The sequence below is a fragment of the Phyllobates terribilis genome, unplaced genomic scaffold (genome assembly GCF_046119375.1).
Source record: "Phyllobates terribilis strain yellow unplaced genomic scaffold, ASM4611937v1 Scaffold_2__4_contigs__length_985480577, whole genome shotgun sequence".
Classification (NCBI taxonomy): domain Eukaryota; kingdom Metazoa; phylum Chordata; class Amphibia; order Anura; family Dendrobatidae; genus Phyllobates; species Phyllobates terribilis.
The window spans coordinates 812200364-812212512 of NW_027362762.1; the positions used below are offsets into that span (position 1 = coordinate 812200364).

Consider the following 12149-nt stretch of genomic DNA (forward strand, 5'->3'; position numbering starts at 1 on the left):
GTAAGTAGGTGTAAGGCTATGTGCCCACGATGCAGAAATGCTCCGGATTTTTCCTGAGCGTTTCTGCATCTCCCTGGCAGAAAAAACGCATGCGGATTGTACATGCGGATTGTACATGCGGATTGTACATGCGGATTGTACATGCGTTTTCCTGCCAGGGACATGCGGAAGTGAAGCGTTCTTCACATGCATTTCTGCATGCGGGTTGTCAAGCGCTTTCCAAGCGATTTTAGCATCACTTGGAAAGTGCTTGTCAACTTGGTCACACTATATAAATCCATGCAAACGGCATAGATTTATATAGTGTGACCTTAAAGAATGTAAAAAATAAAAAAAATAAATCTATACTTACCTTCTGAGACGGCCCCCGGAGTCTTGCTTCGCTCCGTCCTGGCTTGCCGGCAGCTCGCGGTACACTACACTGAAGGACCTGCCGTCACATGACTATGACGTCAGCGCAGGTCCTTCAGTCCACCGCGATCTGCCGGCAAGCAAAGACAAGCGCACCGCGGGCCATCAGAAGGTAAGTATAATATTTATTTTTTATTTTATTCTTTTTTTTGCAGGTTCTATGGTACCCGGGTCCGGAGGAGAGTCTCCTGTCCTCCAGACCCGGGTACCATCCGCACATTGAAACGCATGTTATCCGCATGTACAGATCCAGTGATGCGGAATCCAAGCGTTCCAATGCAAGTCAATGGCAGTGAAAACGCAGCGCTTCCGCAAAATAATTGGTAGTGCTGCGGATTTTTCGGCAATGATAATCCGCAGCGGAAATTTCCGCAGCATGTGCACAGCACATGCGGATTATCATTGGGGAACATGGCAGACCTTCTACCATGCGTTTTTTAAGCGTTTCTGCAGCATTTTTGCCGCTGCGGAAACGCTTAAAAAACGCATCGTGGGCACACAGCCTTATACCCATGAAAGACATTTCTGCAGAATACTTTTATGAGATATCAATCAGATATCTGTAGGAATCAAGCAGCCAGGAACTCAAAGTTGAAACAAGTCGGTGTCCTCTGCTGTTGTCAACAAAGTCGTTAAAGGATTTGTCTCATGATTATTCTTCAGGAGCGCACTGTTCCCTACCATCCTTACTTCTTGAAGCTGTGCTCTCCTTGATGTGTGGCCTCTGCAACATCGCAGGAGCACAAGGGCATCCAGCTACCTTCAGAGCAGCGCTCACAAGCTCCCAAGTGAAGAGCTTGTAAGCACACTCTCCTCCTCCTATAGGAAACTGGCCACCTCTGACAGACTGGAGAGGTGGCTGGTAACCTAGGCAACAAGCAGTACACTAGTGTTTTTACTAGCACTTTTCAATTTTACCCATTTCACAAGCGTTAGATGGAAACCCAAGAAATAAATGGTTGCCAATCCTCCAGAGCAAGTTGTTTTTTTGTTTTTTTAACTATTCCCCTCCCCTTGCCCTGATTAACAAAGAATGGGCCCTATAAAGTCATAATGTCCAAGGAAGGCATTTACAAAAATGGTCACCTAAGCATTACATCCCCTGAAGAGGATCTAGTATTACTTTGCGAGTTTGTCTGGAGTGACCTGCCTGTGGCCTCTGCATTTCTTCAATTTGTAAATGGTCCTGAGAATGTAAGACCAGTGCCAGATACATATCGTAGTGCCAGCATACTGCAGCCTGTCTGGCCAAACACTTGTGAATACCGTACATTTTGGACAGAGTTGAGCATGACATGTTTACATGATAAAAGGGATACGGATCATAAATCCGTTTGGTGTTTGACAGCATGAAGAGCAGGTCAAGTGCTTGCATTAATTGGCAGACAGTTGCACTGGAGCGATGAGGGGGCCAGCCAGAGATATAATATGTTCCATCAGAAGGTTTTACTAGGGAGCAGTGAGGCCAAAGACATATGGATCATTCCATAGGATTGGAACCATTAAAATGCGTCATAAACATCAAAATAAAAAAAACAAAACAAAGACTTTTTGCTTGAAGTAAGCCAAACTCTCATCATTGAGAAATAGCTGGGAAAATGGCATTTATTGTTATTGCCTGTCTCAGTGGAGTTGTAGTGATAGGAACCAGATTGCAGGCAGCTGGAGGAAAACAAGTGAATCGCAGACTGTATAGAAAATGCTCAAATACCAAGAATAGCAATAAATATGTGGTGTTAGTGAGAAATACTGACAGGACAGCTGTATCATGCGGAGGTTGTTTTATAGCATATATTAAGAGCAGTCATTCAAAGAATGCTTCAGCATGGAACACAAGGTCAATATATGTCTCATTTTTTGCAGGCCAGTACCCAGGAGCTGGAGGCAAACCACCCAAGCCAGGTACGCTGGACAACATCTGCTCTACAATAGGGGTTTAAAGCATTTTACAATGTTCTAATGGTCAATTATTGATTTTTTTTTCTTTTTTAACTTTCCCAGGTTATGGTGGTGGCCTTGTATCCGGTGTAGCAGGGGGAGCTGGTGCAGGTCCCGGTGCTGGTTTTGGCCCAGGTGCTGGTTTTGGCCCAGGTGCTGGTTTTGGACCTGGTGCTGGTTTTGGACCTGGTGCTGGTTTTGGACCTGGTGCTGGTGCTGGATTTGGTCCTGGAGGCATAGGAGCTGGAGGTGAGAGTTAATATAGAAGCATCTCTCTGAAAGGCTAGGAGATGGAAGCAGTCAGATGTGATAATATTTTTTCTCATTATCCCTTTTTTTATTAGCAGGCCAATACCCAGGAGCTGGAGGCAAACCACCTAAGCCAGGTAAGGAAACAAAATCCTAACAAATCTGAAGAAGCTTTTAGTAAACGTAATTAGTGTTCAATCTAGCTAGACCTGGATCATTGTATTGATGAGGTCTGGGTGCATTGGCCACAAAAACCACGCAAGCAGACACTTAAGGGCAGAGATGAAGGGTTCTCTCTGTTCTTTCCATTGCTAATCCCAGTACCCATCTTAAATAATGGCACAAGATCTCAAAATCTATCCACATCAGATTTCTATTGCTGATTAGCACCATGTTGAAAGCAAATATGATCTGACTTGTGAACAAACCAAGCCCTTTTATCTTCACCTAAGGGGAAAGGGACCAAGTCCATTAAGAAGAGCAACAAATTGTAGTGAGACAAACACCTGTCGTTTTAACCATCTATTGGGCCCTTCACAGCCTTTGTTACAGATCACAAAATGTCCGATGTCACTCCCTACAGACCTTCTTTTAATCCCTCTCCATCACCTCTACCCACTATCTGTCCCCTGCCACTTCATGTAAGTCCTGCTCCCATTATAGTCTTTCCAGATCCCATCATGCTCATCTCGCATAATGACCGCATCAGCAGAATGATTTTACAAGCATACCTGACCATTTCATTGAGAGTAGGGTCTTTTTCCTAAATTAAAATCCCATATCCGACACATAAAGATTGTGAAAGGCCTAAAACTCTAATATCATAATGAATCTACAGGTTATACATAGTAGTATAAAATCATTATATCAATTCTTATTTCATTATTCCTTTTTTTAGGCTATGGAACTGGAAGTAGTTTAGGACCAGGTGGAATAGGCGGAACAGGTTTTGGAGGTATTATTTTATCCATTTACTTTGTTAAGTAAAATCTGTCCAGTATTTTATTGCGTCATCCTAAGGTCCAGTTCAGATGAGCTTATGCAAAATCGTCCTTTTTTCACCCAGAAAAAAACAGACGAATATAGTCATATGTATATAATCCATACATTCATTTTTTTACATCCATATGCAATCTGTTTTTACTTGAATAATTTAATGAATGATCAAAGGTTAAATACAGTTTAGAATGTTGATAACTGTAAAAGGGACGGCATACAGATGTAAGCCCGAATGTGATCCATTTTTTGAGCACCGAATGATACATAACAGGCATGGCTATTCTGAAATGCGAATTAAAGTACAGTAGAGCATGCTGCAATTTTTCATGTATAAAAACGTTCATGTGAACTGCCATATTGACTTGTGTTGGTCCATGTGATGTCTGTATCAGTTTTGCATACGGACAGCGCACAACGATTATACACTTGTGTGAACGAGCCCTAAACCAGTGATCTCCCATCTTATGTAATATCATGAGAAAACCTCTGAACAATGTTTCTACTCTTGGAGAACCCCTACCTTCATTATAATCTCAATAAAGCTTAAAGTAGGTGCCATCAAAGCTTTCCATAACTCTTGCCTAATGCCATATTATGGCATAGATGTGCCGACTGTCAAACTAAACATCTTTGGGCAAGTGGAAATTTTTTTGCCATCAGTGTTAGATATTAGGGCACATCCTCTGATCTGATGATTAAAGACGCTGCCTGAGCGGCTGTTCAAGAAATTGCAGGATTGTTTCATTTAAGTGATTGGAATAACGCTGCAATATCTTAAACAGCCACTAAAAAAGATATGTCAATGGCAAGTACAAAGTGCAGCCCCTGTAACCACTGAAGAGGCTTGTACACACCTTTTCAATCATACTGTATATACAATGTGCAAATATATGAATGTATAGTATAAGGATCTGCATAATGATCTTTTTACACCTAGGCCTGCAATTGTAACAAGGGAGCATCCTCTACGTCTAGTAGAAAGAAGATTTAAACATTGTCACTGGCAGTGATTCTTTACTGTAAGAGCAGTGAGACTGTGGAACTCTCCGCCGCATGATGCTGTAATGATTCACTAAACAAGTACAAGGAGGCCTGGATGCCTTTCTTGAAATATGTAATATTGCAGGTTGTTAGTACTAAATTCTGTGATGTGGTGTTGATCCAAGGAGCTAGTCTGATTTCTATAGTATATGTGGAGTCAGTAAGGAATTTTTCCCCTAATATGGGGCAATTAGCATCTGCCTCATGGAGTTTTTGCCTTCTTCTGGATGTCTACCTTCAAAGATAAAGATCATGAAACAGCTGATTAAAGAGGGTGCCGATAATCGGACCCACACAAATCTATTATTAATGGCCTAAGCTAAACATAAGCCATCGATTTTTAAAGGCTAAGTGCTCCCTTTAATGAAGGCAGTAGTATGTGACCCCTGTGCTGTGCATTTAATGTGCAATTTATTAGTATATTTAAAACTGGGAGTGACTTACACCAGATTGTTTTCTCTTAGTAAATAGCATTTCTACATTTCTTACTCTAACTAAGAGCATGTCTATACCATATCTGTGTCTAAATCGATGACCCATGGAAATTCCCAGCATAGTTTCATAGTTTGAAGGCAAAAGACCTTAATAGTCAGATTTTAATTGCTCAATATTGTGGGAAAAATCCCCTCCAGACACAACATGCAGCAATCAAACTAGTTCCCTGGATTATCGTCCCATCACAAAATCTAGTACCCATAATCTATAATTTATTTTTCAAGTAAGACATTCAGGCCTCCCTGTACTTTTATAGTAAGTTATCTATTACAACATCATGTGGCACAGAGTTTCATAATCTCACTGTTCTTGCAGTAAATAATCACTGCTTGTTATTAAAGGAATAGTTTTTTTTGATTCAGAGCTTTTAAATAAAAGTAGCAAAAAGGGGTTTTGCCTATTTCCATATCCCAGGATTTTTTTCTGTTCTGCAAGCTGTATTTGATGAAACCTGCATTCTGTAAAATGAACACCAGAGGGCGCATCATACTTACATTTCCATTGTCATTTCTGTCCAGTTACAGGTGCTGGCCCTGGAGGATACCCATTAGGAGGTAAATTATTGTTTTTCATTAAACTCCCAATTATTATGAGACATGCAGAGCTTATAATTAAATGATCGATACATTTCTTTTCACAGCTCAAAAGCCAGCAAAATCCTACTACCGAGGTAATTATGAATGCTTTGCTTCTGACTCTTCATAGTAGTCTGAATATAGAGGTTATTTTAAAAATTGTTCAGTCCAGCAAATTAGAGCATAATACTACTGGTGCCTTGTTGGGACATGAATCAGTATTCTTCTTCTATGCATCAGATGATGCTAAATACTGAGAAATGCCATATTTATAATGCAAAAATTAAAGTGTTAAAAAAAGATGCCAGAGCGGTGAGTGAACCAGAGCAGAGAGAGACTAGGTGGCTGGATAGGACAAGGGCTGGGCTAAGGAAAGTATCATTTAAAAAAAAAGAACCTACATTTATTATGGTCTGACATCTGGAGCGACCTCAAAGCACACAAGGCACGTTCCATTCACAGTGAATGAATTGGAGCCAAGTTTCCAAATTCGAGACAATCTGCCGAGTCAAATTTCAGCAAATTTGCTAAACACTAGAAGTGATAAAGTATCACACAAGGGAGTCAGCTTGTATCAAAGCTGCAATAAACTGCAGGTAAAGCAGATCAGCCGCGGTCATATTGCCCTGTGATGTCACCGATGTCACTTGCATAAAGGAGAATTCCCAGTAATAGAAGCTACATTATTTTCATAGCTCTAATTCCATCCATACAGATAAAAGCTACCTCTCTAGCACAATCAATAGAGCTGTATAGAATATTGTATCAAAGCCCAATGCTGAGCAGACATATGTTCTATAAGTGCAGCATGGCCTGCATTAGGGTCCGGCCGTGACCATTAGCCATTACAATAAATGCCATGTGCTACAATGTTCTGAGGAATATCTGTGGCAGAATGATGGAAGATCTGGGTTCATGAACTACTAATGCTTCTGGACAGCAGCAAATATTCCATTTTATTAAGTGCTGCCGCTGTCATTCCGCTGCTAGATGTAGGATAACATATGGGCTAATGTGAATGGCTGTCATTAATTAGCAGTACATTAAATAACATTAATTAGGATGTACAGGATTAAGGAGACGCAGTGGAATGGAGATCACTAGCGGCTTTCACAAGTCAAGTACGGTTCTACTAGACATAGTGATCACTGGACGTTGATAGGTGGTGCAGATCTGTAAAGCTTCATCACACATGATATCTGTTGTACTAATTAAGACTTTTGTCACTCAGTGATATGGGCAGGAGTGGGCTACCAAAAATAAATATCCAATTAGTTACCCCCCCCACCAAAAAAAACCCACTTCATTTACCCTAATGCCCTGTTTTACTTGATGGGTTATCGAATGGGTTTATTTTATGGTCCAATAGACTCTGTGAGTTCCAGTGTGTTTTATCTCTGAGCTAGGCTCTGGTACAAGGCCTTCAAGAGGACCTGTCTCTCTAAACATTTTTTTTTTAACCCGGTTATGTCGCTGTTCTAAATTTTTATTCCTGCACGTCTCTGTCCATGAGATATGGCCTTCTCTTCTGTATTTAGATATCTAGTCTTTTTAGCCAATTGGGTGCGGTCATCAAGAAGACTGCCACAGTAAAATTGAGAACCATGCCTACTCGGCTAAAAAGGCTAGGTCTACATACAGAGAATAGGGGGTGATATCTCAGGAATGGAGAGGAGCAGGAGCAAAAGAGAAACAACACCAGATTCAGGAGAAAGGCAGCATTTATACCAGGTAAAAATATATATTTATGGTAAGTGATAAATCCTCTTTAAGGCGGTTGTCCAACACTTAAGGTGCAGTACTTGGTCGGGGCCACTAAATACTGTACAGGGTTGCTGTGTTCCTCTCTGTACACTGCGCCGGTCAGAGGTGATTGCAGCAGATTGGTGGGGATGTTTGGTATACCCCTACTGATCTCATACTGATGACTTTTTCTGTGGATAGGTCATCAGTTGTTTAGTCCCAATAATCCTCTTTAACATCCTGCAATAGTTCGGGGAACATTGTGGTTGGAATTTACCTTTGCCATGCTGGGATCTGTAAATTATACCAGATGTTCCGATGAAACACTTCAAGTCGTTCATTTCTCAGAAGCTACTGTTACTAAGAAACTGTCTGTAGTCAGTAGAAAAGGAGCAATTGCGAAAAGTTGTCATAGAAGAATCTGTGACTCATGGCACACTAGTGATCAGATGACTGAAAGGACTGCAGCGGGGAAAACATCTGCTCCCTGCTCTCCAGGCGCAGAACTGTGCGGTCGTTGTACCTGGCATTACAGCTCTCTGCAGCGCAGTCCTATTCAAGTGAATGGAACGAAGCTGCCATACTAAATATATGGCACTGTGTCTGGTAAACAATGAATGGAAATAAATAATAAGCCATCAATATCTCAGTCATGGAAAAGCCATTTAAAGATGTTCTTACAATCTGGTATATCACAAGATAATACTTTGATAGTATGGAAGTTGGCACCCTCTTTAGTAATATATATTGGAGATTCCAACAGTTAAAGGGAACCTGTCAGGCGATTAAATCTGCCCAAGCCGCTAGCAGCATGAATGGCAGCCTGGCTGTGTGGATGAGAAAATATACTTTGAAAATGTATGTACATGCAAGGGAGAGACCTCTCAATCTCCTGCAGCAGCGCTGGAAATAGCCGGCCAAGAGCAGAGCCAGACTCATCTGCTCTCCAGCTATGGTCCCTGACTGGACCTTCAAAGTATATTTTCTATGACATACCGGAGCATTTCAGGGAATGATATACCTGGCTGCAATCCTCTGGTTTGGGCGGCATGAATCACCTGATGGGATCCCTTTACATATTTCCAGATGGCATACCTTTGATTCAATGGTTCCAGGTAAGGCATCCACTGTAATGCTCCACTGAAATCATAGTTGAATTGTATCAGATATTCCTATGAATCTCCAACAATCGGCAAGAAGTACAGGAGCATCACTAAGCACATTAGTTTCTTTATTCTATGAATTTCAATCATGTTATACTGTGTATCTGAAGTATGGTCTGAGACCTCAAGGTTTATGATCAAAATTCAAAATGGCCGCCTATATAAATCAATTATGAAAAAAAGTATGCCTAAGTGTTTTTGCTCTCTGAATACAGTCTTGCCACATGTGATTGATAGACTTTCTCTTTTAGGTGGTGGACTGTGCGGCCAAGGGAAATACTGCGGCAGGCGGAGAAAATAAGCAGTTGGAGAGCTACGATTAACCTCATCAACTATGGTGCTACTGCATGGTGTGAATGTAAAAGGATTCAAGTATCCCCCTCTGTTCTCCATTCCCTCAGTTACCGCCCAACTCTCCCATTCTCCTGCCTTTTAGACGTCCATCTGTTAACAGTCAGGCAGCTACACTTTCTAAGATAAGCCTGCAGTCTGACAAGGATACACCGGCAGGCACATATACACACACTCATGCTGTATGAATACGTTTGTACTGTGTATATGTGTACATGCCATAATCTACGACAAGGAATGCACATGAAGGAACCTACAGGGCTGTGCAGACTTGCGTATAGTACACTCGGACATTCACAAGTATGGACATACATGCACTATATATATATAAATGTAACATACACCAACATACACACCATCTGTAGTCAGGAGCTGGTTGGCATTCATTCGGGCCACCTTGAGAAACCAATTGTCCCCTATATGGCTTTGTGCAAAAACTTCTAAAACACTTTTATGAGTGTAGACTCCATTGATGACGTCTAGAGTAACGATTGATCTGACAGGGGCTTGTATCCAAAAACTTACGCAGTGGGGCAGTTGACACTGGCAACCAATCAAGTCTTCCATTTCATTTACTGATCAGTCTGGTAAAAGTCAGAGCTTAAAGGGAACCAGATCTGCTGGAAGGGTGTTATAGAAGTGGAGACGTTGATCAGATTCATATACATTTTTATGGTAAAAGTTCCAGTAAAACTTCTATTCTGTAGAAATGCCTGGCGTTTGTTTGTACGAGTCCAGTGGGTGGTCCTTGAATGACTGGTTACAGAGATAACTGTCAGTGACTGAGTAGTGCCGCCCACTGGACTGCACAAACACCAGGGATTTCAATGAAAAAATAGTTATACTGAATCTTTTCCAACAAACCTATATATCATTCTGCTCATCTTCTCCTCTTCTATACCACGCTGTCCACAGATTGGACTACATGTGCAATGTGACAGGTTCCCTTTAAATCTGATTGATTGATAACGACTACTGCTCTACGTCATACAAGTTTTTGTACCTGATGTCTTCAGTTTTTGCAATCTCTTTTTTTCCACCCGATGTGCTGCTGGGTTTTTTAAAGTACTGTTAACATAAAGTGGACAAGTTTGGGCCATTGGTGGCTTTGTGTTTGGGCCAGTAACTAGGAATTACCCCCATGCCATACAGCCCCTACCCCTCGCTCCTGTCTCTCACACCATGGCCCCAGTAGGTTATTGTTGTTGTTGTTGTAACTTATACTTGGAATTAACTCCGTTGTAATGCAATTGGCCGGCGACTGTACGGGATGTGTTTTATTTTTTGTGATATGTATTATTACAGTGCGTGACTTCTCCCTCCTCGAGGGTGGAGCGTGACAGAGGAGTCTACAAAAGCATCATCTTTTTTTTTTTTTTATACAGAAACCAAAAAAATATATTTCTTACCTTTAATTTGCCACAAATTGCAGAGCATTGCTGTTTTGTTTGTGTTTGTTCTTTTGTTTTTTACTTATATGCCTTTCTCTGCAGCGCCCTTGATAGAGGAAGGTATTGCCTAATACTGTGAGAGCTTATTAAAGTGTAAGCTACTCTGGCATAAGGGAGAGTGACAATGTCAAGAGAGAAGGGGACAAGAGCTGATATATATGTAATTATTATTTTTATTATATTACACGTAGTTGCCAAAGACATTTGTAACATATTTAAACACTCTGCCATTGAAGGGGTTAAACACAAAAACTGTGAGATTTTAGGTAGAGTAAGGTCTCTCTCCCCTTTCTCTCAGGCTCGGTGCCTTCTCTCTGCCTTGCCTCGGTTACCATTATGCTGCAGAATGATCTTGACTTTCCTACCCCGCTGTGTCTGGTTGTGAGGGGTGTGTTTGATGTGTGAATGCCTTAGTTTACTGATCACCCCCTCATTTTCCTCCTCTCAGTGTATTCCCTCTCATACCGCCTCCAATGGAAAAAAAAAAAAACTGAACACTTTTTTTGTAAAAATAATACTGAAAAAAGTTATTAAAAGTAATTTTTGCTTAAAATAAAGAATAAAGAAATCTTTTTAAATGAGATGTTGTTTGTTGCTTGTTATTGTGCTCTTTTACTACAATCTGTCTACTGAGGCGGATTGGGAATTGTTCTTTTCTAAGCAAAGCTTGGGTGATGTCTTCTCCCAACTAAAAGCTTAAGGGCTCATTCAGATGTTCATTTTTCATATACATATTCTAGTGTAGTGTTTTTCATGGATAGAACATGTATCCATTAGGGCAGGTACAGACAATCGTATTTTCAATTCAAATTCGTTCCGATATAACATTGGATCGCACCAGGACCAATGTTATGCTGTGGGGCAATGTCAGAGGTGTAGCTAGGGGTTCAGCTCAGGAGGGGGCGAAACATCTGAGTGGACCCCTAACCAGGTAACCCCGATTACAACTACAGTGGAGCACCTACAACTACAGTGGCGAACCCTAATCGTGGGGATAGGGGTACCTCAGCAGATGACCGCGCTGTTTGTCTCTAAACAAAGACCAACACTGATATTACTGCCATATGGTGACCATATAATGGTAGATACCAGTTCTGTGGAACATATAAGTGATTACAATAAAGTTACAGATAGTGACTTACAGCGGACATTCTTTCTGATGGAGCCATTCACTTTTCCAGTCTTTTCCATCTTGCTCAGACCAACATGACAGCTTCTCCGGCCAGGACTTGTCTGTAGAGATTACAACAAAGAAACATTTGACTTCTCATATTTCCAGCACCGTCCCCATCTATTCCCAACCTGCACAAACTCCTCATCCTGCTGATACCCCAATACTGAGCTGCTGCTGCCCTATGTGCCCCTATTACTGCACCTGCTGTGTGGTACAAATCTTACTGCTCAACATAGTAATGCACACCACTGTGCCTCTCACATAGTAATAATGCCTCCTTTGTGACTCTAGATCAGGGTTCCTCAAACTTTTTAAACAGGGGGCCAGTTCACGGTCCCTCAGACCATTGGAAGGCCGGAATATAGTTTTTAAAAAAAACTATGAACAAATTCCTATGCACACTGCACATATCTTATTTTGAAGTAAAAAAAAAACAATACAGGAACAAATACAATGTTTAAATATTACAATATATGAAGAACAAGTAAAGTTAAATCCACCGGTATTTCAATAGGTAGGTAACTGTACCCAATAGGCAGCATAGGTCCTCAATAGGCAG

The 12149-nt window shown here is 41.1% G+C and overlaps 1 protein-coding gene across 11 annotated transcripts in view; it reads left to right on the forward strand.

The window, feature by feature from the left end:
* Nucleotides 1–10997, forward strand: part of ELN (elastin) — a 99585-nt gene extending 88588 nt beyond the window's left edge. For 10 of the 11 annotated variants that reach the window (XM_073667590.1, XM_073667592.1, XM_073667595.1 and 7 more), the window contains 7 exons: nucleotides 2275–2313; nucleotides 2413–2598; nucleotides 2694–2735; nucleotides 3497–3553; nucleotides 5652–5687; nucleotides 5774–5803; nucleotides 8866–10997. In XM_073667590.1, the coding sequence (XP_073523691.1) occupies nucleotides 2275–2313; nucleotides 2413–2598; nucleotides 2694–2735; nucleotides 3497–3553; nucleotides 5652–5687; nucleotides 5774–5803; nucleotides 8866–8915 (440 nt within the window). In that variant the 3' untranslated portion in view covers nucleotides 8916–10997. The remainder of the gene's footprint in view (nucleotides 1–2274; nucleotides 2314–2412; nucleotides 2599–2693; nucleotides 2736–3496; nucleotides 3554–5651; nucleotides 5688–5773; nucleotides 5804–8865) is intronic. The other variant, XM_073667591.1, reaches the window with a different exon arrangement.
* Nucleotides 10998–12149: the final 1152 nt, after the last annotated feature.